The 27,712-nt window shown below is 48.0% G+C and overlaps 1 protein-coding gene across 3 annotated transcripts; it reads left to right on the top strand.

The window, feature by feature from the left end:
* Nucleotides 1-87: 87 nt before the first annotated feature.
* Nucleotides 88-27,476, top strand: LOC123429886. Of its 3 annotated transcripts, XM_045113861.1 has the most exons (14): nt 154-588; nt 1,061-1,119; nt 2,282-2,390; nt 3,014-3,123; nt 3,434-3,502; nt 3,617-4,303; nt 5,123-5,640; nt 5,792-5,856; nt 15,265-15,344; nt 16,136-16,240; nt 25,745-25,884; nt 25,966-26,094; nt 26,275-26,427; nt 26,703-27,476. In XM_045113861.1, exons 1-14 carry the CDS (start codon nt 435-437, stop codon nt 26,842-26,844), a joined length of 2,520 nt encoding a protein of 839 aa, XP_044969796.1. In that variant the 5' UTR covers nt 154-434; the 3' UTR covers nt 26,845-27,476. The 3 variants fall into 3 exon arrangements, with proteins under 3 accessions (XP_044969807.1, XP_044969801.1, XP_044969796.1); XM_045113866.1 differs by lacking the exon at nt 16,136-16,240 and having other exon boundaries at nt 151-588; XM_045113872.1 differs by lacking the exons at nt 25,745-25,884; nt 25,966-26,094; nt 26,275-26,427; nt 26,703-27,476 and adding an exon at nt 23,260-23,673 and having other exon boundaries at nt 88-588.
* Nucleotides 27,477-27,712: the final 236 nt, after the last annotated feature.

The following is a 27,712-nucleotide window of genomic DNA, read 5'->3' as shown; positions in this document are numbered from 1 at the left end:
TTGATTCGGCCGCCAAATTCAACCGTGGGCCATGGCACGGCTCTAACCACCAGAACGGAGCCGATTACCGCCATAACACCGGGTTTGGGGTCACCAACATCCGCCTAGGAAGGCATTAAATCCGTATAAACTAGCGCGACCAAGACCAGTGTTGTGTTGTGTGGCACCCCCTCGCCGTCGCTTTCCCCCCTCTTTTCTCCCCACGCGGTAGTAGACTAGTACTACAAGAAGAATAAAGGCCTTGTGGAAAAAAAGACACTGAAAGCCCAAGCCCCCCCTCCTCTCATCTCTTCCTCCAGTCTCCCGATCTCCGCAGCAGCCGCGAGGGTTTAGAGCTTGTAGGGTTCACGCCTTGCGTTGTGCACTGTGCTGTGGTGGCTGGTGAGTTGTGGACTTGGCGGGCCTGGTCGCGTGCAGCGCGCTGTCCCACGCCCATGGCGGCGCCGTGGCGGGCGGCGGCGCTGGTGATGCTGGGCGTCGTGGGGTTGGCGGCGGGTCCGCGAGGCTGCGCCGCGCAGCCGGTGGTGCTGGCCAGCTACGGCCAGCCCAAGCTCTCTCTCAGGCCCTACGACTGGACCTACCTTCGCGGTGAGAGATCGAGTCCCTGCTGCTGCTGCCTGCTTGGGTTTAACTTGTTCTTACTATATATACTGGTATATTATTAAAAAAAGGTGTGACCGATCTGTGTCCGGAATCCCTCTCTTCTTCTTTTTATCTTTCTCCTTAGATTAAACGCTCGTTTTATACCAGATTCTGTGTGGTTTAGCATGTCCTCGCGCCCCGATCCCTGGGCTGGTAGAATTTTCATTTGCCACCACATGCTGTGGATTGTTTGTGAACGTACCCGTGTTTGGGTTACTCGAATTTCGAAATTCGACGCTTATGCCTCTGATTCTACTTTGCTTGCTCTACTGAGTGTTTACTTGTATTTCTTTCCCCATTGAGGAACAATTGACGCAATATAATTCGTATTTGCTTCGACTCGTGTATCTAGTAACTATACCTGAATTTTGTCCCACGTGGTCTGATTATTTTTTATTTTTGTTTTCCTTACTAGCAGTTGACTTGCCGGCATCATTTTCTTCTATCACCATGAACTTTGCAACCGACAGAGATATTGTAAGTGAAAGACTCTGGTCTTCTTCTATGAGTTATATTTTTGTACTTTTTTTCTCAGAAAATAGTGCTGTAATTTTTTGATGTGTGGGTGAGCTATGCTGGCTTGTCTTCTCAGAGTAGAGTGGCGATGTTGGTGACTTAAAAAGTGCTTCATGACTAGCAGACATCAACACTAGCTGAGCAATCAAGACATTATGTTCTTTTCATGCTCGCCCCAGTTCATGTTATACATACGTATTTCAAGATGTTGAGACCGCTTATGTGTAAAGGGCCTTTGGAATGCAGAGATATGAATAACATAGGATTGAGATATAATGGTTTGTTGAATGCTGCAGAAACACAAACACGTAAATTTACAAATATGGTTACTTAGAAATATGCTAGACATAAGATTCTTTCCATGAGGTCTATGTTCAAGTTAAAATTCCTCCAAAATTCCTATGGATTGAGCCATTCTGTAGGTATGTCACTGGATTCCTGGATGCTCATTCCTTTGCTCTAAAAGGCTCCCTTTCAGTTTTACTACACCATTCCAATCCTCCAAAATTTATATAATCAAAAGATGTCGTAAGTGTCTATACACAATTAGTACATAGTCCAATTTTTGTTGTTGGGAGTAGTATATCATGCTTTCAAAACAATATGATGATGGAAGGGTGATCAATATATTTTTTAACCCCCCCCCCCCTGTATAGCCTCGTAATGTACTCCATTAAATATTTATACACCGCCGGAGTCTTCCCTATTAGCATGGACATAATATTTTTGCAGGCATCGCTCTTTAGTTCATATTTGTTCTAAAGACCGATGGGCACACAAATATTACATCAATTTCAAATAGGTCCTACAGTATTTTACAAAAAATTACTGGTTTGGTTTTAGTTTTACATTTGGTGGTCAGTAGAGCCTGAATGGTAGAAAACACTGTAGCAGAGTGTTTTGTATGTGCGGTGGTGATCGAATGAAAAAAAAAACACTTCCGTGCTTCATATAAAGGTAGGTAGTGATGCATTGATGCATGACATTGTGAGCTCAAACATTCTGTTTTTGGAACCTTTTAAATTTTAACAGCGTTACTTGTTTATTCCCTATTTTTGAGCATAGGTGCAAAGTGCAAACCAACTTATGCACAGCTTATGCAATGTTTCTTTAAATAATGCAGCCCAGGGAGCACTTACAAGATCTTCCGAGAAGTGATCTTGCTATCATCTGTTTGATGACTGCCAACCCTCCTATTCCCGATATATCTGATTATTATTTGGACAATTTATGTGAGTGCCATATACATTTCCTCATGTGGTGACATACTTTACTACTTTATCTATTTTGACAATCTTGTATACCTGCACAATTGCGGTGAACTTGTTAAAGATGTGCTAAATACGGTTTATGACCATAGTCTTCAAACTGAAAGAGATGTAATTTGTAGTACTAAACTATTTTGAAGCCAATCATATTTGGTGCTATAATTTTCCTTGAAAGTCCATCACAAATTTATTGCAATTAGTGAGAAAAATAAAACAATGATGTGACAGATAGATAACAATTTCAAGATACTGCAGTTATGAAAGGTGAAGACTGAAGTAGCTAAGATGCTAATAAAGTGGTGTTTTTTTCTTCCACCTGGATAGCTATATCCCGTGCTGCCATTTTTTTGCGGGAAAAAATAAATAAGAGGAGCATATTTGTGCTGCCATCTAGTCTGTAGTTTTTCTGAAACAGTAGCATGCCACTTGTTTAGTCTAGATGAGGAGTTTATTTGTCAAAAAAGGACTGATTTGTAAGCATTCTTCTAGCAAGTTAGTTTGATATGTTCTTCTGATCCTAGCCTAATATTTCGTGTTTACTTAACTTTCTGATAAACTAATTTTGACAGGAAGGTTCTTTATTGCAGTATCAAACTTTCTTGCTGTTGGATCTTTTGGCAATACGAATAACCAATCAATTCTGGCTCAGTGCATACCATTTCAGAAGAACACAACGATAGTGTTAACAAATGGCCAGGTTAATTATCCTGATGCTCTGACTTACAAAGCAATATGTCGTAGCTACCTCGTCTACAGTAGTGACCCTTGTTTGTACTAGCACAACAACAGCATCAATGCTACCAAAGATGTAGGACCGGTTATCACTGAGCAATGTTTCATGTCGGGTTACTTGTACTATTATATACATCGCATCACATGTATACTAATGGTGACACCATATTAAGAAATTATGTGAAAGGAATTTATGTTATATTCTGATGTATTAGCTATACACCATATTAAGAAATTATGTGGACTTCTAATGTACCTGCCTTCGTTATGTGCAGATATCGCCAGGGATTTGGTACATTGGTTACTTCAATGGCCTTGGACCTGCTCGCACACAATCAAAGATGGTACGTTCAGTCCAGATTAGGGCATGCCATGTGCATAATTATTAACTTTATAATTCCACCATTTGGCATAATTATGTAATCACAACTTGAATCTTGATAATTATACTTCTTCAGATTAGCCGAGGGAGAGCACTGTCAGTGAGCACTAGCATTACTGTAGAAGGATGTCCTACTTCAGCACTATGGGGACCCTACTGCAACCAAACTATTGAAACTATTGGTTGTTCTCAGTTTTCAAGATATAACAACTCAAGAGATCTTTTAGGTCTGACTATCAACACCCGAAAAATATTGAAAACTAGAGAAAATACTAGACGTACCAGCTTCTTATCAAGGTCGAACCATCCAATAGGACATCAGCTCGAGTCCAACCGTACTAGCTTAGTGGGAGTGGAGAATTTGGTCACTTGTGCCATTTCAAATGACTCACTATGCCTTAGGCAAGGCGATATGAAGTTTTACTTCTTGGATGTAGTCAACCAAGCACTGCAATTTGAAATTACAGCTGCAAATTTTAGAGTACCCCAAAGTGCATCCTTAATCTGTTATCTGCGCTGCAACGCCTTCCCTCAGAGAGATTTGCATGATTATTCAGGTGATATTAGCAGTGCTCCCTTGGTTATAAAGCTGCCAAATATTGGACGATGGTATATCGCAATTGAGATTCTGAACAAAACACAGATGAGAAATACAACCGCAGCTATGCTGGATACAATTTGTTTCTCATTTGATTGGCAAGTAACTGGATGTCTGAATGGAAAAACTGGAATCAACTGTTCATGGGAAGCATATGTGCTACAGGTAGGTTGAGTAGTTGAGAGAGATGCATTCTGTATTATTTATAGTGCATACACTTCCGTCTTTTAGTCTTGTACCTAACTAACAAGAAAGATAAACATAGCCGTAGCAACGACTGGGTTGATCTTTGTCTTGGCCAGTTAACGGTGTAGTGGCAGCTAAATAATGGTGCCTAACTTTTTGAAAGTGTAGTGGGTTTACCTCTTTCTCTTCTTTTACAGCATCTTTGAAATAAATGAAATGTTTAGTTTGCCTAGAATCTGTTTAATTACTGCCGTGCAGGCTGATGTGTTACTTTCATGATATTTCCTGTCTTCTGATCATGAAAATTATGCAATAAATGAATCAAGGCAGAATGATTAGTTCGAGAAGCTAAACAAGAGCAAAATAGTTACTTATCACCAACATTTGTGAGATTAGCTGATACTATGAATTTCACTGCTATTGTCGGGGTTCTAATATTTTTCTCTAATGATGTCCAGTCTTGCAAATATCAGATTAATGTTGAATTTGAAAATGTCAGATATTTTTAATGCAAGGAGTACTGGATATAGATTCGGGAACGTTATCCAATAATCTCATGTGCTTGCATTTATATTTTGCAAAGGTATAGATTTTATTTATTATCCCGCTGCAATTCTCAGCGTCTCCTGTTGAGATAAAGCTAGCATGTTGCCACCCAAGACAGGACACTAGATTGATCTCTTAATTTTAGTTATTACTGCAATTTAAGACTTTTGAGACTGGTATGTGCACTCTTTGTTTCTATGAACTTCACTTCTTATTAGGCGTCTTTATTAATTACATGTTGTTTACGTGCAGAGAGTTCCTAAAAGAAATCCTTCTGTTCCTTTTGAGTCATATTATGTTCCTACTGATGAGAGGGCATTGCTGGAATATACTCACTTCTCGCTCGAAAAGTTCTTAACCAACTCATCCTTTGAGCAATTTGCATGGACTTATTTCTTTTTGGATGTTCCCCAAGGTTCAGCAGGTGCACTTATTCGTGTCCAGCTAAAGTCAGATAAAGAATTGAATTATGAGCTGTACTCAAAATATAATGGTCTACCATCAAATGATAGTTGGGATTATTATGCAAGCAGGACAAGCAGCAGTAACAGTTCAGTATTCTATTCGCTACAGAATTCCACGGATTCAGACATGGATCTATCTATTTTCTATGCCAAGGAGGGAACTTGGTGCTTTGGAGTCAAGCATCCAAATTATACCTCAAATTCTCAGACATATATGTCTATATCTCTTCAGGGATGCCATAGAAATTGTAACCAGAAAGGTGTTTGTCATGCTTCAGTTGATGAAAGTGGGTTAACGTTCTACAGGTAAATAAATCCTCAAGGTTTGCCATGCTATTTGGTTGTATTTGCATTTGTATGCCCGGTATATGATGTTTGATACAGTACTACTCAACAAAAAGATGTAATTGTTTCTAGCCACTGTGATCTCAAAGATTTGTTTCTTCTCATTCAACAGCTTCTGCACTTGTGATCGTGATCATGGTGGGTTCGATTGCAGTAATGAATTAGTTTCACCTAATGGTAAGTCTCATGTTTAGTTTTGAAATTTCAGTGTGCCAATTATTTTACAGTAGAAGATTCTTCCCCATATAAATGATGAAGAATACTTCAACCAGCTACTACCGTTGGTAGTCAATTATTGATGTAGTCTTTTGATTCATTTCCTCGGCAGTGCATTTTATATTTATCAAGAGAAACGTTGCAAATGTGCGTATGAAATTCTTCGATCATTTAAACATTAACATGTGCTATGTTTGGGCACTCTATTCTTAGGAAGCTTGCATTCAATAAAATAAGATGTACAAGTAAGCAAGTAGCCATATAGTAGTGTAATGTTACTGAAATAACATGTACAAGTAAGCAAGTAGGCCAAATATTTCCTACCACCCAGTGGTAGTTACCTTCACGTGATTTTTTTTTCTCAAGAAAATGCAAGGTTTGCATTTCTTTGCATTGAAAAGGGGTGGAGTTCGGTTACAAGCGTCCTAGAACGCGCAGATTACATCATGATTAGTGCACATCCCATGTTTGCGGGATTACTACCCTAAGCCCAGTTGCCAATTGCCCCTGCTTGTGCCCAGGAGCGGGCCTCGTACTTGATCATATCGACTAGTGTATGGAGTGAGGGGCTTTCGTTGTCGAAGAAGCGGTTGTTCCTGTACTTCTAAATCATCCAGGGCACGAGCAACGCGACGGATTTCAGTGCCTTGTGTAGGACTGGCGGCTTGTTTCCCTTGGCGTGCAGCCACCAGTCCATGAGACTGGGCTCTTGGTTGGGACTTGGGGCTGGGATGCGCAGCCATGCCAAGATCTCGTGCCAGGTCTGTCAGGCGAGTGGATAATCCGGCAGCATGTGTCCCAGCGTTTCCGGTGCTTGATCGCAGAGCAGGCAACACAGGTGGTGCTGCAGTCCGCGGCGAGCCAGTCTTTCGGCGGTCCAACAGCGGTCCTGGCTGGCTAATCATTGGAAGAACTTGACCCTAGGCGGCGCCCAGCCCTTCCAAATTAGCTTCCATGAGTAGCATGTCGTCGATCCGTGGAACGTTGCCGCATAGCACGACTGTGCCGAGTAGGCGCCGCTCGTGGTCCACTTCCATATCAGCTGGTCAAGGTGTCGGTGAGCTCGGTGCTCTGCACGAGTTGCCATAGCTGCAGGTATTGCCCAATTTCCTGGAGTCCGATGATGCCATGGATGTCGCGTGCCCAGGCGTTGTCGTTGAGCCCCTTGGCCACTGTTCTCGTCTTGCACCGGCGTTTGGGGATGCATCCGTGTAGCTTGGGGAAGAGCTCGCGAATGGACTGCCCAGCCAGATCGATCCTCCCAGAATAGGATTGTCAGGCCATTCCCAATTGGCATGGTAGTGGATGTCGAGAAGAGTGCTTGTTCCTCTGACGAGAACTGCAGGCCAAGCCCCCGCCACGCGCGTTCGGGGTTTGTTCTGGACAGCCATAACCAGTGTAGTCGCAACGCCAGCCCTACGTGCTCGGCGCCAATTAACGTGGCAATGCCCACCATTGGCCGTTGGGCGTCCAGCCCATAGAAATCCTCGCTGAATCTTCTCGAGCCGCCTGAGCGTTTTCTTTGGGGGCGCGAGTGCGAGCAGCTGATGCATCGGGATCGCACTCAGGACAGATTTGATGAGGGCAAGGCGTCCGGCTTTGTTCATGAGCCAGGCGTTCCAAGATGGCAGGCGCGCGGCGGTCCGGTCCACCAAGGGTTGCATCTGCACGGTCGAGGGGCGGCGCGTGGACAGGGACATGCCCAGATAGGTGATGGGCAGCTCCACCACGGGGAAACCCAAGTGTGAGATTGTCTCTGTGGACGTCTGGTCGCCATGAAGAACAGTGGCCGAACTCTTCGCATAATTCACCTTCAGGCCGGAGGCCCTTCCGAACAGGCCTAGGATCTCCTTGATCGCTGTTGTGTCACCCTCCCTGGCATGACATAATAGCATTACGTCGTCGGCATAGAGCGAGATCGCCGGGATCGTCCGCCTGGGATGTGTACTCCCTCCGTTCCTAAATATAAGTCTTTTTAAAGTTTCATTAAAAGACTACATACGGATGTATATAGACATAGTTTAGAATATAGATTCACTCATTTTGCTCCGTATGTGGTCTTCTAGTGGAATTTCTTAAAAGACTTATATTTAGGAACGGAGGGAGTAGCTGCTACATAATGCCTTTTTTGTGGGCGTGCTTCATGAGCCTCGTGAGTGTTGACGACGAGCACGAAGAGCCTCGGTGATAGGGAATCGCCCTGCCGGAGCACCTTTCGATGTCAGATTGGTGGTCCCGTCTCTTCGTTCAGAAGAACCTGGGTGTTGATGAGGAGAGGAGAATGGCGGCGCTAGGAGCACTGCTGGTGGAAGAATGCCGTGTTTGCGTCGCCGTCTCGAAGATTAGCAATGCGGGAGCGCCGCTGGGCGATCGTACACTCCAAGGGCGTGAGGCCGAGGTAAGAGGCCTTGAGCTGCTTACGAAGTCAGTCCTCGGGTGGTGAGAGGGTGCGGTCCTCCTGGGCTTTATTGAAGCGCGAGATCAACTCACGAGATATGGCCAGCTTGGCTTCGATGTTCCCCATGGATTTGGAGCTCTAGCTGATGAGCCTAGTCGCCATGGCCTATAGGCGCAACATTAAGTGATGAAACGGGCTCGCCATGTGCATCCTCCCGGTCCGAGTTGCAGAGCACGCGGTTGAGGTGCACCAGGGTCGGTGGCGTCTGCTCGTTAGACCAGGTGTAACGCTGGCCGTTGAGGTAGATCTCCTTGAGTGCTAGATCGTTGGTAAGTCGTCAAAATTTGCCCATCATGCACCGGTTAAGGTTGCCCGTGTTCTTGTCCTTGTCGCGGCGGATGAGGTTAAGATCGTCGCACAACATCCAAGGCTCGACGCAATCCGCCCTGAGGTCGCACAACTCGTGCATGAAGGCGATCTTCTCGGCGTCGTCCTGTGGCCCGTAAACCACCGATAGCCACCAGGGAGTGCCCGTGGCCGTGGAGATCCTAGCGGTGATCCCTACGCGCCCTTGGTCACAAACGCCGAGTCCGCCAAGCTCAATGGGGCAACATACGCGGCGCCAATTAACGTGGCAATGCCCACCATTGGCCGTTGCTCGTCCAGCCCATAGAAATCCTCGCTGAATCTTCTCGGGCCGCCTGAGCGTTTTCTTTGGGGGCGCGAGTGCGAGCAGCTGATGCACCGGGATCGCACTCATGATAGATTTGATGAGGGCGAGGTGTCCGGCTTTGTTCATGAGCCATGCCTTCCAAGATGGCAGGCGCAGCGGTCCGGTCCACCAAGGTTGCATCTGCGCGGCCGAGGGGCGGTGCGGCGCGCGGCGGTCCGGTCCACCAAGGTTGCATCTGCGCGGCCGAGGGGCGGCGCGTGGACAGGGAGATGCCCAGGTAGGTGATGGGTAGCTCCACCACGGGGTAACCTAGGTGCGAGATCGTCTCTGTGGACGCCTGGTCGCCATGAAGAACAATGGCCGAACTCTTCGCATAATTCACCTTCAGGCCGGAGGCCCTTTTGAATAGGCCTAGGATCTCCTTGATCGCTGCTATGTCGCCCTCCGTGGCGTGACATAATAGCATTACGTCGTCGGCATAGAGCGAGATCGCCGGGATCGTCTGCATGGGATGCAACTGCTATAGAATGCCTTTTTTGTGGGCGTGCTTCATGTGCCTCGTGAGTTTTGACGACGAGCACGAAGAGCTGCGGTGACAGGGAATCGCCCTGTCGGAGCCCCTTTCGGTGTCAGATTGGTGGCCCAGGCTTGCCGTTTAGAAGAACACGAGTGCTGGATGAGGAGAGGAGAATCGGCTCCCGAATCCATACTAGCGCAGAACCTCGAAGAGGAATGGCCATGATAAGGAGTCGAAGGCGCGGGTGAGGTCCAGCTTGAGTATCACTCTCGCGGCGCCCAACTGACGCAACATCTTGAGTGATTGCCTCACAAGGACGTAGCAAATCGAACATCAACGCCCACAAAAACTTTTGTGTTCTACTCGAGATTACATCTACGCATGAACCTAGCTCTCTTACCACAGTTGGGGAATGTTGCATGGGAAACTAAAATTTTCCTACGCACACGAAGACCTATCATTGTGATGTTCATCTACGAGAGGGAGATCGGATCCACATACCCTTGTAGATCGCTAAGCGGGAAGCGTTAAAAAATGCGGTTGATGTAGTGGAACAACTTCGTGATTCAAATCACCGTCGTCCCACGATCCGTCCCGATCTAGCACCGAACAGACGGCACCTCCGCGTTCAGCACACGTACAACTCGATGACGATCTCCGCCTTCTTGATCCAGCAAGAGAGACGGGGAAGTAGATGACTTCTCCGGCAGCGTGACGGCGCGCCGCTGATGGTGATGATCTATTCCTGCAGGGCTTCGCCCGAGCTCCGCAGAAAACCGATCTAGAGGAAGAACTACGAAGTAGAGGTTTAGGGTTGCACGTGGCAAAAGTTGTGTGTCAGAAAGCCCTAAACCTCAAGTATATAGGAGAAGCCAAGGGGTGGGGCTTGCCCTAGGGGCGCCGGCCGAAGGGAGGAGGGATCCTCCTCCAAGTCGGTTTGGAGGGAGGAGTCCCTTCCTTCTCACCTCCTCTTTTTTTTTTCTTTCCTTTTCTTTTTCTTTCTCCTTGATTTTCTCCTTGGCCGAAATAGTCCACTTGGGCTGGCCTCACCAGCCCACTAAGGGCTGGTGCGCCACCCTTGGGCTATTAGGTTCACTCCCGGGTGGGTGGCCCCCTCCCGGTAAAAACCCAGAACCCATTCGTCACTCCCGATACACTGTCGGTAATGCCCCAAATCTTTCCGGAGGCCAAATGAAACAATCCTATATATCAATCTCCGTTTCCGGACCATTCCGGAAACCCTCGTGACGTCCGTGATCTCATCCGGGACTCCGAGCAACCTTCGGTCACCAACACCTATAACTCAACTAAACCAAAACGTCACCGAACCTTAAGTGTGCAGACCCTGCGGGTTCGAGAACTATGCACACATGACCTGAGACACTCCCCGGTCAATATCCAACAGCGGGACCTGGATGCCCATATTGGATCCTACATATTCTACGAAGATCTTATCGGTTGAACCTCTGTGACAAGGATTCATATAATCCCGTATACCATTCCCTTTGTCCTTCGGTATGTTACTTGTCCGAGATTTGAGCGTTGGTATCCCTATACCTATTTCAATCTCGTTACCTGCAAGTCTCTTTACTCGTTTCCTAATACAAGATCCCGTGACTAACACATTAGCCACATTGTTTGCAAGGCTTATATGTGATGTTGTATTACCGAGTGGGCCCTGAGATACCTCTCCGTCACACAGAGTGACAGATCCCAGTCTTGATCCATGCTAACTCAACGGACACCTTCGGAGATACCTGTAGAGCACATCCTTTATAGTCATCCAGTAACGTTGTGACGTTTGATACACACAAGGTATTCCTCCGGTTTCAGTGAGTTACATGATCTCATGGTCATAGGAATGAATACTTGACACGCAGAAAACAATAGCAACAAAATGACACGGTCACATGCTACGTTTATAGTTTGGGTCTAGTCCATCACATCATTATCCCAATGATGTGATTGAGTCATCAAGTGACAACACTTGCAGATGGTCAGAAAACCTTAACCATCATTGATCAACTGGCTAGTTAACTAGAGGCTTACTAGGGACATTGTTTTGTCTATATATCCACACATGCATTTATGTTTTCATTCAATACAATTATAGCATGGATAATGAACGATTATCTTGAAACAAGAAATATGATAATAACTATTTTATCATTGCCTCTAGGGCATATTTCCAAAACAGGATGCCACCCCAGGTCCCATTCGTCGGGATATACGTGTAATCATCAAACTCCGAACCGATGTGTCGGGGACCGTAGACGAGCAGATCAAAGCCATTTTTTTGCAAACATACAATAGCGGCCTTGGTGGTGTCTATCAAAGTCTGGATGGCATGCCACCTCGCCTGAGCATTTAGGCCCCGTACGTTTCATATTGCTATCTTAAGACCGTGATCCATGGGAATGGGATCGACCGTGAGCACAACCCGGGTGGATCTAGGTCTCGCACGCAACGTCGACGCACACAATCGTGGCTGTTGAAGTGTATATGTGGATTGCCTACCCCTTATCAGTTAGGACTTTTAGTTGTGTTGGCTAGTGCATGAAGCTTAACATGTTATCGGACCTAAGGTCTTGAGTTCAAATCTTGGCTTTTGCAGTTTATTCAAAAATTGTTGTCGCCCCTATGTGTCCACGTATAGGCCTCTTGAGCCATACCTTTGAGTCTGTCCACGTGTTGACTTTCCGCGTCACACGTGAGAGGGGGTGTTGAAGTGTATACGTGGATTGCCCAACCCTTTCCATCAGTTAGGACTTTTGGTTGTGTTGGCTAGTGCATGAAGCTTAACAGTGGCCACCGATGACGCCATGCATGCTGGGATCTCGCGATCGACCAATGCAGCGATTACCGTGAGCACAGTCAGCGGTATAGGTGCGGCGAACAGGTCGTCGTATGCCTTCATCTCTGACACGGTGATTTTCTGGTTGATTCCAACGATCCCCAGCGTGCAAAGATCTACACTTGCGTGCGTCTCAGCTTTGGGCGGTGCATGTGTGTTAACAGCGACGCACACCGATCTCCCCCTACGTGGGGTGAAGTTGTGTGGCCGATGCGGCCTCTTCCCGGGCGCCGACAATGTTGCATTTAGGTGCTTGGTGGTTACAACCAAGAATTCCCCCATCGTCCATGCTTGTGTGGGGGCAACACGTCCTCGGGATCACCGCAACGTGATTGGGGGTGAGGCAAAACGATTGGCATCCGAACCGCATGGGGTTGGGTCAATCGAGGCGGGACATCTGGCATTGGTGGGTCGATCTCGGGCCGTGGTGCGGTGGGTGGTGACGCGGGCCGCTGTGGATGGCAATTGGGCCCCACATGGTGGGGGCGTAGTCTACATGCCAACTGACGTGAGGAGATTTGGGACGCTATCAAACGCCTCCCAGCGCGAAAAGCACCCGGACCCGACGGGTTTACAGCTGAGTTCTTGCGGGCATGCTGGGACATAGTACGGCAGGATTTTCTGGATGTCTTCCAGCAGCTCTTCGAGCTACGCGACCGCGGCTTCAGTAAACTAAATCAGGCCCTCCTGACCCTGCTCCCGAAGCGCGCCGACGCCTGCGAGTTGCGCGACTACCGTCCGACCTGCCTCATACACATTGTGGCCAACATTTTCACGAAGGTGATCTCGCTGCACCTCGCCCCAAGACTTAGAGAATTGGTAAGCCTCAACCAGAATGCATTCATCCCAGGGCGGAGTCTCCATGACAACTTCGTCCTCGTCAGGCAATCCATGAAGCAACTGCACCAGCTCGCGGCCCCGCAAGTCATGCTTAAACTGGACCTAACGCGGGCTTTCGACTCCCTATCCCGGCCCTTCCTGTTTGAAGTGCTCCGCCAATACGGTTTTGGGCCTCGATTTCGGGAGTGGATCGCGATCTTACTCACCAACTCGAGCACCAGGATCATGCTCAATGGAGAGCCAGGGCCACCTATGTGGCACCGATGCGGGCTACGCCAAGGGGACCCCGTGTCACCGCAACTCTTCGTGCTTGCCATGGACATCCTCGGCCGCCTCATCCGCCACGCCCACGACTATGGCATCCTACGACAGTTGCACACACGATGGAACATCCCGGCTATCTCGCTGTACGCCGATGACGTCATGCTATTCTGCCACGCCACGTCGGACGACGTGGAGGCCATCAAGGGAATCCTCACCTTGTTTGGCAACGCCAGCGGCCTAAGAGTTAACTATGCAAAGAGCTCGGCCACCATCATGCACGGACACCGTAGTGCGACCACGATGATCACCCTAATGGGATGCACGGTGGTAGATCTCCCCATCAACTACCTTGGCATTCCATTGACGTTGAGACGCCCCACGGCCGCTCAGCACCAGCCACTCGTCGACTCGGTGGCTGCGAGGCTGCCGACATGGAAGGCATGGCTCATGAACAAGTCCGGAAGACTCGCATTGGTCAAATCGGTACTCGACGCTATCCCGGTTCACCAGATGCTGGCATTTGCCCCACCTAAGAAAACTCTCAAGCAACTGGAAAAGATTCAGAGAGGCTTTCTGTGGGCCGGCCGCGCCACGGCCAATGGCGGACACCGCCATGTCAACTGGCGCCAAGTGTGTCGCCTATTGAATACGGTGGCCTGAGGATCCGAGACCTAGAGCGTGCCGGGTTGGCACTCCGACTCCGATGGTTGTGGTACGCCCGCACCGATGGAGACCGCACATGGCAAGGACTCGACCTACAATTCTCCCGTGAGGAGCGAGTGCTATTCTTCGCATCCACTGCCATGGTCATTGGAGATGGACAGGCTGCCCTGTTTTGGGACGACCGCTTGCTCCATGGACAGTCTGTGCGTGAATTCGCAGCGGCGTTATACAATTGCATACCCAAACGGCGCTGCAAAACGAGAACAGTGGCTTAGGGGCTCGCCGGCAACTCATGGACGCGTGACATCCAAGGAGTCATCGGGATGCACGAGATTGGACAATATATGCAGCTTTGGCAGGCCGTGCAACACATCACCCTCATGCACGAGCCAGACCGAATGATATGGAGATGGACAGCAAGCGGCACATACTCGGCACAATCATGATACGCCACGACGTTCCAAGGCTCCAAGCGTTGCCCCGCAAGGAAACTCACGTGGAAGAGCTGGGCGCCGCCTCGCGTCAAGTTCTTCAACTGGTTGGCAGGCAAGGATCGATGTTGGACGGCGGAGCGGCTTGCTCGACGCGGCTTACCGCACCGTCCCCGATGCCTATTGTGTGACCAAGCCCCGGAGACTATGCAACACCTACTGTTGGGATGCCCGTTTGCCAGGCAAACTTGACACGCATACCAGCCCCCCCCCCCCCACCAACGAACCCACACTAATTGACTGGTGGCAGAGGGCTAAGGAACAGACACCGTCGGCGCAGCGCAAAGCCCTGCAATCAATCGCCATGCTGGTCCCCTGGATGATTTGGAAACACCGGAACGAATGCGCCTTCGACAATGCGCGACCCTCAGTAGACACATTAGTGGATAAGATCAGAGATAAGGCCAAATGTTGGGCACTCGCTGGGGCAAAAGGACTACGGGTTGTCCTACCCATCCTGGGATGTACACTGACCGGGCGCACGACTCATGTATAACCGCCTCTTAGGAGGATTGTACTTTCCATCTTTTCAATGAAACGAAACGCAAAGAGTCTTTTCCGTTTTCTTGAAAAAAAAAATCACCCTTTTGACAAGTTGTGATGCATCATTTTACATCTATGCAATAAATTATTAAATTTCTGTATAATATTGGTTATATCTAAATGCAGGGCACATCAGGCAGTCTGTCTTTCTAATCGCATCAAATGCTGCAGCAATTTTACCTGCCTTCTGGGCCCTCCGGCAAAAGGTATACTTGTGCTTCTACTAGCATGATGAACTGAAAAAAGAAACCTCAATAAGTATGATCTTTTGCCTACTGGTCTGCAGTTCCTCCCTTTCTTCAGTGAGGGGAGATTGGCCAACAAAAAATGTGCTTTTTTAGAAAATAGGGAAAAACATCCGGACATTACATAAACCATTTACTTAACTTTGATGACCTAGATATCTACAGCACTTTGCATTTTTATGGACCCTCAATGCAATTTACTATTTTATTTACATATATCAGCTGGTGTAAGGAAACTGTCTTATCATTTGGGGATTATTTGTAGTTCATTAGTCATTACGCAGAAGTGCTCTCTCTGGTTGAACATAAAATTGTTGAAAGACCTGTCAGATTTGAATGAAGGCCTTTGTGCGGTCAGTTGTCTTCATCTCATTTTCGAAACAAGCATCTTATGATCCAATAGGAATATATACGTGACTACACAAGTAAAGTATAAAGTTTCATGCTGAACTATGAGGCAAAACATTCTGCAAGTTATGGAGTTAGGGAGAATAACATGATTGTTAACTGAAATAGATCTTGTCACTATGGCAGGCGTTGAGTTCCGAGGGATGAAACATTAGTAGGTCCCAAATGACTGATAAGCTGCTAGATTGTCTTACTGCAAAGCCGTGCCTAAACTAGTTCCATATTATATCTTGATATTTTTAAAATATTCTCCACATTCAGAAAGCTAAATTTGAGTTTTCTTTTTATATAAACGGAGTAAATTTGCTCAATAACATGGTAACCTTTTTCCCATTGCCACCTAGGCGTTCGCCGAATGGATTCTTTACACGTCTAGTGGAATTTCTAGTGCCTTGTACCATTCATGTGATGTGGGCACCTGGTGCATACTATCTTTTCGTGTATTACAGGTAAGATGCTCATCACGTACTGCTAGTTACATATTATTGACATTTATTGGACCAAGTATCATGGTCATGTATATCTATTATTCTAATACGAGGTAGACCATCTTGCACCTTCTGGTTGACAACCAACTTCAGTTTAAGAAAAGACCCAAGAGGAACAACAACAACAACCAAGCCTTTCAGTCCCAAACAAGTTGGGGTAGGCTAGAGTTGAAACCCATAAGATCTCGAAACCAAGTCATGGCTCTGGAACGTGGATAGCTAACTTCCACGCACCCCTGTCCATGGCTAAGTCTTTGTCGATATTCCAAACCTTCAGGTCTCTCTTAACGGACTCCTCCCATGTCAAGTTTGGTCTACCACGACCCCTCTTAACATTCTCAGCACGCTTTATCCGTCCGCTATGCACCGGCGTTTCCGATGGCCTCCGTTGAATATGTCCAAACCATCTGAGACGATGCTGGACCAGCTTCTCTTCAATCGGTGCTACCCCAAGTCTCTCTCGTATATCGTCATTCCGTACCCGATCCTTCCTTGTGTGGCCACATATCCATCTCAACATGCGCATCTCTGCTACACCTAACTGTTGGATATGTCGTCTCTTGGTTGGCCAACACTCCGCGCCATACAACATCGCAGGTCGGATAGCTGTCCTATAAAACCTGCCTTTTAGCTTTTGTGGCACTCTCTTATCACAAAGTACGCCAGAAGCTTGGCGCCATTTCATCCACCCAGCCTTGATTCGGTGGCCCACGTCTTCATCAATATCGCCATCCTTCTGCAACATGGACCCCAAATATCGAAACGTGTCTCTCTCCGGTACCACCTGCCCACCAAGGCTAACCTCTCCATCCTCGTGCCTAGTAGCACTAAAACTGCACCTCATGATAGCCGAACGGGGGTTAATAGAAAGTTAAGAGTTATGGAGGCGGACTCTAGAAAGACCCAAGAGGAACACGAGCATAATTTACAAGTTTAATTGCATCCAGTGGATATATATTTTTAGCATGCAGGCCCTCGGTGCATGAACTCGTGCAATCATGCATGACTACTGTTATGACCGGTTTACATTATAACCGGAGGAGGCCCAGTTAGCCAAGCTGGCCCAGTTATCTTATAGTATCAGGGGCTTAGCCCAGTTTATTATAGTTGATAGTCTAGAGGAGTTATATATACTCATGTAATGAACACCTTTGAGATTAAGCAAGATCAATCTATTTTGATCGGCTCCTTCTCCTAGAAGGAACCGATGCCCTAACCCTAGCTACGCCCAACTCTCTCTCGCTCGCGACCACGGCGCCCCAGCGCAGTCGGCTGCGCCAGTCGCCTCGTCATCCACCGCAACACCCCTATAACCTGCGAGCACGCCCTGGTAGGGAAGCTGTTCCTACCAATTTGGTATCAGCTTGCTTAGGTTCGGCCATGTCTGCCCCTCCGTCCGCTTCCAGTCTTCCGCCAACATCTGCCCCACTGCTGCTGGCCACCATGCCGATGGCCACTGCGGCCGTCGCTGCAGCCGTCATCGACCCGCCTCCCGAGGCCGCCTGCCCTCCGCCGCTCTCGACCGGCCTGGTTCACTCCCCCGCGGAGATTACCGTCGCGCTGGTGGAGCTCGGCCACGCCGTGGCGGGCATCCGCGCGCTCCTTGCGGGAACCCCATGCCGCACTAGTCGGCTGCGGCCTTCTTCCCCGCCGTGGCGCCTCCACCAAGCCTCGCGACGGCGCAACACCTGGGATCCACCTCCGCGCTGAGTGGGCCGCCTCCGACCCCGGGCGCACTCATCCAGGAGGTGCGGTTCCCTCCGTCGCTGTCCCCGCTCCCGGCCTGGCTCACCGAGCCCGTCTACACGTCGGCCACGGTGCAGCTGTCCCTACCGGCCCCAGCCGCGATGCACCCGGCCGGGCCACTCGCCGGCTACGCTGGACCGGTAGGACCCTATGCGGGCGTTGACGGCCCCCTGTTCCACGACGGGCCACTGCAGCCCGTCCTCCCGGGTCAGTCGGCGCCACTGCTCCGCGTGGCCGAGCCGCCAATGGCCGCCGGCTACGGCTAACACCCACCACGTTTCTCCAAGTTGGAGTTCGCCACCTATGACGGCACCGGCGACCCCCTGAACTGGCTCAACCAGTGCGACTAGTTCTTTCGCGGGCAACAGACGCTCGCGTCGGACCGCACCTGGATCGCCTCGTACCACCTTCCGGGCGCGACACAGACGTGGTATTACGTCCTCGAGCAGGACGAGGGCGGGATGCCGCCATGGGAATGCTTCCGCGACCTGTGCCTTCTACGGTTCGGGCCACCCGTCCACGGCAGCAGGCTGGCGGAACTCGGACGCCTCCCGTTCTGCTCCTCGGTGCAGGATTTTGCCGAGCGCTTCCAGGCGCTGGCCTGCCACGCTCCAGGCGTCTCGGCCCTCCCCTACCCCCTCGAGCGCCCACGCCCGCGCCTAGCCGACCTGCCCAGGCGGCGACAGGGTCCCCCACCATGGCCGCGACTCGCCCGTTCCGCCGGCTCACCCAAGTCGAGCAGCTCGAGTGTCGCCGCTAGGGGCTCTGCTTCAACTGCGACGAACTCTTAAGTGTCGGGCCACGTTTGCCCATGCCTTTTCTACCTGGAGGCAGCGGACTACGCCGAGGAGGATACAACCTCTCCAGAGCTGGCCGAGGAGACGCAACCGGCTGCTGCCACCGCCCTCGTCGTCTCCCTCCATTCCCTCGCAGGCATCCGCTCGGAAAAGACTATGATGCTGCCAGTGACGGTTAATGGGGAGCGTCTCCTAGCTCTCATAGACACGGGCTCTACACACAACTTCCTGCTGGAGTCTACCATGCATCGGCTGGCCCTTCAACCAACCGGTGGAGAGCAGGTCTGGGTTACCGTGGCTAACGGTGACCGTCTTCGCTGCCACAGGATTGCACGACAGGTTCCCATCATCATCGGCGACGAGCACTTTGCCATTACTTGCGTAGGCATTGACTTGGGATGCTTCGACTTCATCCTCGGCGTGGATTTCTTGCGGACCCTCGGTCCCATCCTTTGGGACTTCGACGTCCTGACCATGACGTGCTGGCGTCAAGGCCGCAATGTGCAGTGGAAGGGTGAGGGTGGCGCGTCGTCGGCAGTTGCCCCACCACAGTTGTCGACAGCAACCGCCGATTCAGAGCCGCCCCTGTTGGCCCATCTCCTGCAGCAGCACAACGATCTCTTTGACGAGCCCTAGGGCCTTCCGCCCGCCCGAGTCTGCGACCATCACATTCACCTTCTTCCGGGTACAGCGCCTGTCGCCGTCCGGCCATATCGCTAGCCACAGCTGCAGAAGGACGAGCTGGAACGACAGTGCGCACTCATGCTCGCCTTGGGCATCATCCGGATCTCTACTTTGCCGTTTTCGGCCCCGGTGCTCCTCGTTCGCAAACCCGGCGGCTCATGGCGCTTCTGCATCGACTACCGTGCTCTCAACGCGGCGACGCAAAAGGACAAATTTCCCATACCGGCCGTGGAGGAGCTCCTGGACGAGCTTCACGGGGCCCGCTTCTTCACTAAGCTCGACTTGCGTTCGGGTTATCATCAGGTTCGGATGCACCCGAACGACATCGTGAAGACATCGTTTCACACTCATCATGGCCACTTCGAGTTTTTGGTGTTGCCTTTCGGCCTCTCTAATGCATCGGCGACATTCCAGGCCTTGATGAACGACGTACTCCGGCCGTACTTGTGACGGTTTGTGCTCGTTTTTTTTGATGATATTCTCATCTATAGCTCCTCTTGGGCAGAGCACTTGCATCACGTCGCCATCATCTTCAACGAACTTCGGGCACACCAACTCCACCTTAAGCGCCCGAAGTGCTCGTTTGGCACGACATCCGTCGCATATCTCGGTCACGTCATTTCAGTGGAGGGAGTCGTCATGGATGCTGACAAGATCGCGGCGGCCGCCTCTTGGCCAACACCACACTCACCGCGGGCCCTCCGCGACTTCTTGGGTCTGGCCGGCTACTACCGGAAGTTTATCCGGGAGTTTGGCCTTCTCGCCGCGCCGCTCACACGGCTGCTCCGCCGTGACGCCTTCTCATTGGACGAGGAGGCAGCTACCGCCTTTCAGTCACTAAAGGAGGCTCTTACTACCGGTCCGGTCCTCTAGATGCCAGATTTCGAGCAGCCGTTCATGGTTGACTGTGATGCGTCCGGAGTGGGTTTCGGCGCTGTTCTTCACCGGGACCGCTCGCTTTCTTCAGCCGGCCATTCGCCGCACGTCACCATAAGCTCGCTGTACTTAATGGTGAAGTGCGCTCTTGTGTGACGTGCCAGCGATAACGGTTTGGTACAGGCGGTGCGACATTGGCGACCATATCTCTGGGGGCGACACTTCCTGATTCGCACTGACCATTACAGCCTGAAATTTTTGTTGGATCAACGCCTGTCCACGATTCCGCAACATCAGTGGATCAGTAAGCTTTTTGGCTATGACTTCACCATTAAGTACCGGCCAGGACGTCTCAACATCGTGGCGGATGCATTATCACGACGTGACGCCGATGACGACGCTTCTGACACCGAGGGTACGGCCCTTTGCATCCGCTTCGGGCCCTCCTTCGTCTTCATCGACGACATTCGCTGTGCCATTGCCACGGCCACTGATGCTCAACTTCTTAGGAAGCGGCTTGCGGAGGGCAACTTGCCGGCACCGTGGCGACTCGATGACGGGTTACTCATCCACGGTAGGCACATCTTTGTGCCCAATCACGACGATCTCCGTCACCAGGCGATTCTCTTGGCGCACTCAGCCGGCCACGAGGGGGTGCAGAAAACACTCCATCGCCTCCGCGCCGATTTCTATCTTCCGGGCGACCGCCCGTTGGTGCGCGATTGGGTGCGCTCTTGTGTGACGTGCCAGCGCAACAAGACCGAGACATTGCAGCCAGCTGGCCTTCTACAGCCCCTTGAGGTGCCCTCCTAGGTGTGGGCTGACATCTCCATGGATTTTATTGAGGACCTTCCCAAGATGGGCGGCAAGTCCGTCATTCTCACTGTGGTGGACCGTTTCTCCAAGTATGCGCACTTCATCGCGCTTGGCCATCCCTACACCGCCACTTCCATCGCACGAGCCTTCTTCGACGCCATCGTCCGCCTACACGGGTTTCCCTCTTCAATCGTCAGCGATCGTGACCCGGTGTTCACTGGCCACTTTTGGAGGGATCTCTTTCGGTTGGCAGGCGTCAAGTTGCGCTTGAGCATGGCCTTTGATTCCCAGACCGACGGACAATCAGAGGTTGTCAACAAGGTGATCACTATGTACTTGCGCTGCATCACAGGTGATCGCCCCCGAGCTTGGGTGGACTGGCTTTCGTGGGCGGAGTACTGCTACAACACTTCTTACCACTCCGCCCTGCATGCCACCCCCTTTGAGGTGGTTTATGGCCGGCCCCTCCGGCCATCCTGCCTCTCCAATCCGGGGCCGCACGGGCAGAGGCAGCAGGAGCACTCCTTCGCGATCGCGATGTCATTCTTGCGGAGGTGCGGCAACGTCTTCTTCAGGCCCAGCAGCTGTCCAAGAAATACTACGACGCTCACCACCGCGAGGCCGAGTTTGCGGTGGGGGATTGGGTGTGGCTGCGGCTTCTCCACCGTACTACGCAGTCACTTGACCCCCGCGCCAAGCGCAAGCTGGGTCCTCGCTATGTAGGGCCCTTTCAGGTGTTGGAACGCATTGGCGGCGTCGCCTACCGACTGAAGCTTCCCCCTGCTGCACATCTCCATGATGTCTTCCGTGTGGGCTTATTGAAGCCTTTCCATGGGGAGCCGCCGGCGGCTGGACCAGATCTTCTGCCAACCTCGGACGGGCCCTTACTTCCTGCTCCAGCCAAGGTATTGAAGGCCCAACAAGGCTGTGGTGTATGGCGCCTTTTGATCCAGTGGCACGGTCTTGCAGAGGAGGATGCTACGTGGGAGAGCCTGGAGGAGTTCCGTCAGCATTATCCAGATTTCCAGCTCGAGGACGAGCTGTTTGCGCAGGCATGGAGAGATGTTATGACCGGTTTACATTATAACCGGAGGAGGCCCAGTTAGCCAAGCTGGCCCAGTTATCTTATAGTATTAGGGGCTTAGCCCAGTTTATTATAGTTGATAGCCTAGAGGAGTTATATATACTCATGTAATGAACACCTTTGAGATTAAGCAAGATCAATCTATTTTGGTCGGCTCCTAGAAGGAGCTGGTGCCCTAACCCTAGCCGCGCCCAACTCTCTCTCGCTCGCGACCACGGCGCTCCAGCGCCGTCGGCCGCGCCAGCCGCCTCGCCATCCACCGCAGCACCCCTACAACCTGCGAGCACGCCTTGGTAGGGAAGCTGCTACCAACTACCTTATTAGTTTACATAATAACATTGATGTATCCTAACATATAGGCTTCTACTGTATCATAATAACATCGATATGCAAAAAACTTATTTAATACTCCCTCCGTTTCAAAATAAATGACTCAAAAATGACTCAGTTTTGTACTAATTTCAGTACAAAGTAGAGTCATTTTTGAGTCACTTATTTTGAAACGGAGGGAAATCCTAAGAAGTCGAAAGCTGATGGATGAAGTCGGAACTTGGAAGTAAAGAACATAATGGCAGTTTCGTCGTGACAAATAGAAGTGAATCCGGCATTATTTTTCCTGGTTGATGCTAGTAAGCATCCTTTTTCATGGTGATTAATTGGTTTAAGGGAGGACAAGCATTTTAGTGAGGTACTGTTATGGACCTTTGTCCAAAACAGGGGGATTTGGGCATAATTAAGGTCCGAAGACCAAGGATAGGGCACTTGCCCTATTCATTCCGGAGGCAGGGCTTGTACCTGTTGTTGATGAGAGATTTGAGGCTTATTGGAATCTTTTGTTTTGATTGTTGATTAATAAAAACTGTAGCATGCTAGTCGATCATATAGGATGACTAACTTGATCCATATGTTGCAAAGATAATTCAGACCTAAGGCCTCTCCTGATAGCATATTTCCATGTCTGTGTACGTCATATGCAGCTATACTACTGCAACTATGTACCACCAGTCATATCCAAAGGACCCATTTGGGAAATCCACAATCTTGTAGAAGGCTGTAAGCAAGGTACCCTTTTAAGTTATTGTGCACTACAAACCCGCTGTATACAGTGGATATTTTTCCATTGTGAGATGGTGTTTCAGTGGACAGTAAAACCCCCTTGCTGGGATAAGCGACATCAAGAGATCACACAAGTACACAGGAAATGTCTCCCTCAATACAAACTTGATAAACACATGAAATACCTCTCTGAATACAAACTCTCATGACATTGTTTCTCCAATCATGAATTTGCTAAAATTAGTTAATTGTTTCTCCAATCATGAATTTGCTAAACTTAGTTAATAAATATTCCAAGCATCAAGTATTGGATCCTGATACATCAGAAATAAAAACAGCCCCATAAAATGAGTGTCTTTCACAACTTTCAAGTCCAAAATCTTGCAAGAAGTTGTCACAGCAAATGTAGGCATCATCCATTGTGCTCCTTGACCCAATATCAGCCAATGAGAAAACTGAAAATCAATGTCGATTACTGATCAACCGAAGAGCATGAACATCAGTGTAAGTTAAAGGATCAACAAATTGAAGGGGAGAAAAAAAGACAGAAAATGCCGAACCAAACCACCCATTGACACATACACAAACAAAATTATAGTTCATTGACATATTTAACAACATTTGGCACCATTAAAACAACATTTGCAAGAGAGGCACCTGCCATTGAATAAACTGAGGCAAATAAGGTATATATGTGTATTCCTTTCTTTTAGTTTGAAAAAACAATTCAAGAACCATTAGATTAAACCAAATTTAAGGATCCATACTAGCACTTTCCATTTTAAATGTATGTTCATTATAAAGACACAAGGCTAAATCCAAAAAGCTCAGGACAAAAACATAAGTAGAAAATATATGCAGCATCTGAGATGAACAATATGTGCTCTTTTACAATAAGAAAAAAACAAATTACCAAGATTTGCTACAACTGTGATATCTGAGAACACAACTGTTGAAATCCCCTTTCATTAGATAAATAAGTAATTAAGCACACGAAGAACTGCATGCTGTTAATTAACATGGAAATGATATGCAGGCTGCAGCACAGCAGTCAACACTTGCTCAAACATCATAACCAGGAGAACAAATTTTAGAAACTCAATTAGATGTACAAATTCTTCTTAACAATTTTCACTGTCATTGTCATGGAACAGTAAGCAAACAGATATGCAAAAGATTAAGAAGGTTTTAGGCAGGAACCTAGATATTTTACAAATTCCTTTCCCACTTCCCAGATATTTACAATGGAACAATATCGGATAAAAAAAAGCACCGTGAAGCTAAGCTCACATCGTTAGTACCTTGCAGACCTAGAAAATCTGAACAATGACCAACACACAGATTCCAATAACAGCAGCGGAGGAAGCTTATGACTTTACCATAAATTTTTTTTTTGACAGCTTTCCATTTTGCAGCTAGGACGATATTTTATTTAGGGTTGTATTTTACGCCCAGTTTGGTACCAATAGGACTTCCAAACGGAGCTTAACAGATACAGTTGTATCCAAGTAGTTAATAAACTACGGAAATGTTAAAAAACTGACACCAGATTTTTAAGATTTCCCAGCGAACGCCCAGAACTGCCATGCGAAAACAGATAAAATTGGCATGCTGTTGCAAGGGATTTGCCATGCTCTAAAGCAAAAAATTGCCATGTAGTACAAAAAATGGCAGAAAAATTGCCATGCTGCGCAGAGTAATTGACATGCATTCAATCGGTATCTGCAGTCCTAAGGGCGTTTGCTGGGATTGCATAGAAAACTGACGTTCGCTGGTTAGTGTTGTCCATAAACTAACTCATCTCTATCACACGCCATCCTTAATGTGCATAAATGTTGTTCCAGCCGGCCACAGGGCCCATGCCCATGACCATAACAAGTCAAAAGTACAGTACAAACTTACGAGTGGTTGAGAAAGTTCTCACCATAGAACAATTATATGCGACCTCATATGCCCCATCTGTTGAGTTAACCTTTATAGTACCTTTGGGAATATTGATGTCATGATTGATATATTCATAAAGTATAACTTATGCAGTTCTCTAACAGGCCGCGTATTCTAGTACAGATGGGTTAAGTAATTTAGAGTAAGAGGAAAACTGGGAATGCAATGTCTTGGTTGAATGGTATTTGTTTCCAGTTCAGGACTATGGCCTCTGAAATCATGTGCTTTGGCTGTTTTCTCCGTTCAGCCCGTACACTGTAAATCTTCCTGGCCCACCCTCCCTGACCTCTTAATAGTGTTTATGGCCATCACAACTGTGGCCTTGTGGACCTTATCAGAAAAATCATGTTCTTGCGATGTTTGAGCTAAAGCTGACAAAATGTGTGTTGTATAACAAGTTTTGCCTGTTTGAAATACTTCTGATACATCGTTGGCCATGGCCACTGGACTGTCTTGCTTCAGTTTTTGGACTTCTGGCTTTCATTCATGGCTGTTGTTGGTACATTCATATATATGGCTACAATTAAAGAAGCTTCAAAGCGAGCAATGCATACTGTTGTGTTTATTCTGACAGCTATTTTAGCTGCAACTGGTGCCACTAGGTATGGAAGTCACTGCTTAGTTTTCTTTGATCAAGTATCATGGACACTGGGTGCATCAATTTATGATAGTTACCATCTCAGATCTGCCAATATTGGTATCGTCGTTGCTATTGGTTCATTTGGCCTGCTTATTGGATGGATATTGGAATTCTCTACCGCACGAAGATTTATATGCTGCTCGTGGCAAATTAACCTCAGTGTGCCCCATAGGTGTGCTTGCATTCATAGTTTCATGAATATATGTCAGCAGTTAATTTTTTTATCCTCTGTATTTTAATTTCACATGCACACATCATGCTAACACTGTTGTATGTAGGTTATAGCAATCGCATTTCCAGTATTTCCTTTGGTTGGCTGATGCATTTTTCGTATTGCTGTTCTTTCTTACAGATGGCCAAACCTCGTGGCTTTGTTCTGGAATACTCTGGAGATGCTGAACAAGCGGTTCCGTTGGTTGTATTTACTTTTTGGTTTCATTACATTATCTTTTGCAGCTTTAAGCTGGAAGCTAGAATCAAATAGTAGCTATTGGATTTGGCACAGGTATGGAATCATTTCTTCAGTATTGAAAATGTTACATCATGTATTTTTTGTACAAGTTGTACTAAAGCTGCGACAAGTAATATGGATTTATGGGATTACTAAGTTTTTCAAGGGCACATTTTGTAGCATGATGTATATCATCTGAAGACAAAAAATACATTTTGAATAGAGTGAACGCACTCAGTTGAAGAAAGTTTGCTTTTGTACTATCACATTTTATATATATTCTTATCCTTACTATGAACGAACTAAGGTGAAAATTGTTTTCTCTGCAGTATGTGGCACATAACTATCTATACATCTTCATTCTTCTTCTTATGTTCAATGCGTGTCAACATGGCGAATCATAGTCCGGAGGCAACCTATGAGTTGACCAGGCAAGATACCTTGCCAAGGACAGAGTCAAGTGAGGCCTAAGGAATATCGGGACGCCTGTGCTCCATGCCTTCTGGTGGCAAACTAGAAATCCATGGACAAAGGTCTTATCTTACTCCAGTGAAGAGCTTGATACCATATTCTTTCTGGCAGGATATGCATGTGCAAGCCTGATTGTACGTAAATTTGCACATATATATATATATGGCTTCCGTGCAATTTGGGATGTAGCACACAATTATTTGAGAGCACACAATTATTTGAGGGATATTGGGACTACATGTAAATTGGTCGTCAGCTGCATCACATAATAATTGTAGATAGCATGGTGCAGGGAAAACATTGATTAGGAACTAGGCAGATCACTTGATAGGGTGTCACAGCTACTCGGATGATCCAGGTGGAAAACAAGTAAGCAAGGTTAACCAGGTTCATGCCCTCTCAGTGGAGGCAAAACTCTACTTCCTGCTTGATTGTATTGATGGATGCGGTTTATAAAGTACATGGATGATCTTGGGGTGTGTTTGGTTGGCGAACCAAATGTAACTAGACAATTCCCTGCGCATTGCTGTGGGTATTGTTGTTAATATGTTTAGATGATACGTGCTTATGTGGAACGAGAATATTACAATTAACAATATGAGCATGAATATACAAATGTATGAGCTTTATTACACGTGATTAGTTTATATTTGTAAAATATTTTTGGAACATATGTAGCATAATGTGAGTTTAAAATTCTTTGAAGTTATCCACACAGGTGTCTTCGTTGAGGAAAATTTGGACATGAGTAGTGAGGATGATTCTCACCCCGCGAGTTGTTGCGATAACTTTGTTAAGAACATGCGTAAGTGGTTGTTAAACCTAATGAAAGAAAGTATAAACTTAAAAATTAATAAAATAAAGTGTT

Source organism: Hordeum vulgare, chromosome 1H (assembly GCF_904849725.1).
Source record: "Hordeum vulgare subsp. vulgare chromosome 1H, MorexV3_pseudomolecules_assembly, whole genome shotgun sequence".
Lineage (NCBI taxonomy): Eukaryota > Viridiplantae > Streptophyta > Magnoliopsida > Poales > Poaceae > Hordeum > Hordeum vulgare.
This window is presented reverse-complemented; position numbering and strand designations above follow the sequence as displayed.

What these genes read in the sequence shown, in the direction of transcription:
- LOC123429886 (XM_045113861.1), top strand. Translation starts at nt 435, where the DNA reads ATGGCGGCGCCGTGGCGGGCGGCGGCGCTGGTGATGCTGGGCGTCGTG. An exon ending in TAGTGTTAACAAATGGCCAG is followed by an intron (nt 3,124 to 3,433) that starts GTTAATTATCCT and finishes CGTTATGTGCAG; the next exon opens with ATATCGCCAGGGATTTGGTA. An exon ending in AGTGGGTTAACGTTCTACAG is followed by an intron (nt 5,641 to 5,791) that starts GTAAATAAATCC and finishes CTCATTCAACAG; the next exon opens with CTTCTGCACTTGTGATCGTG.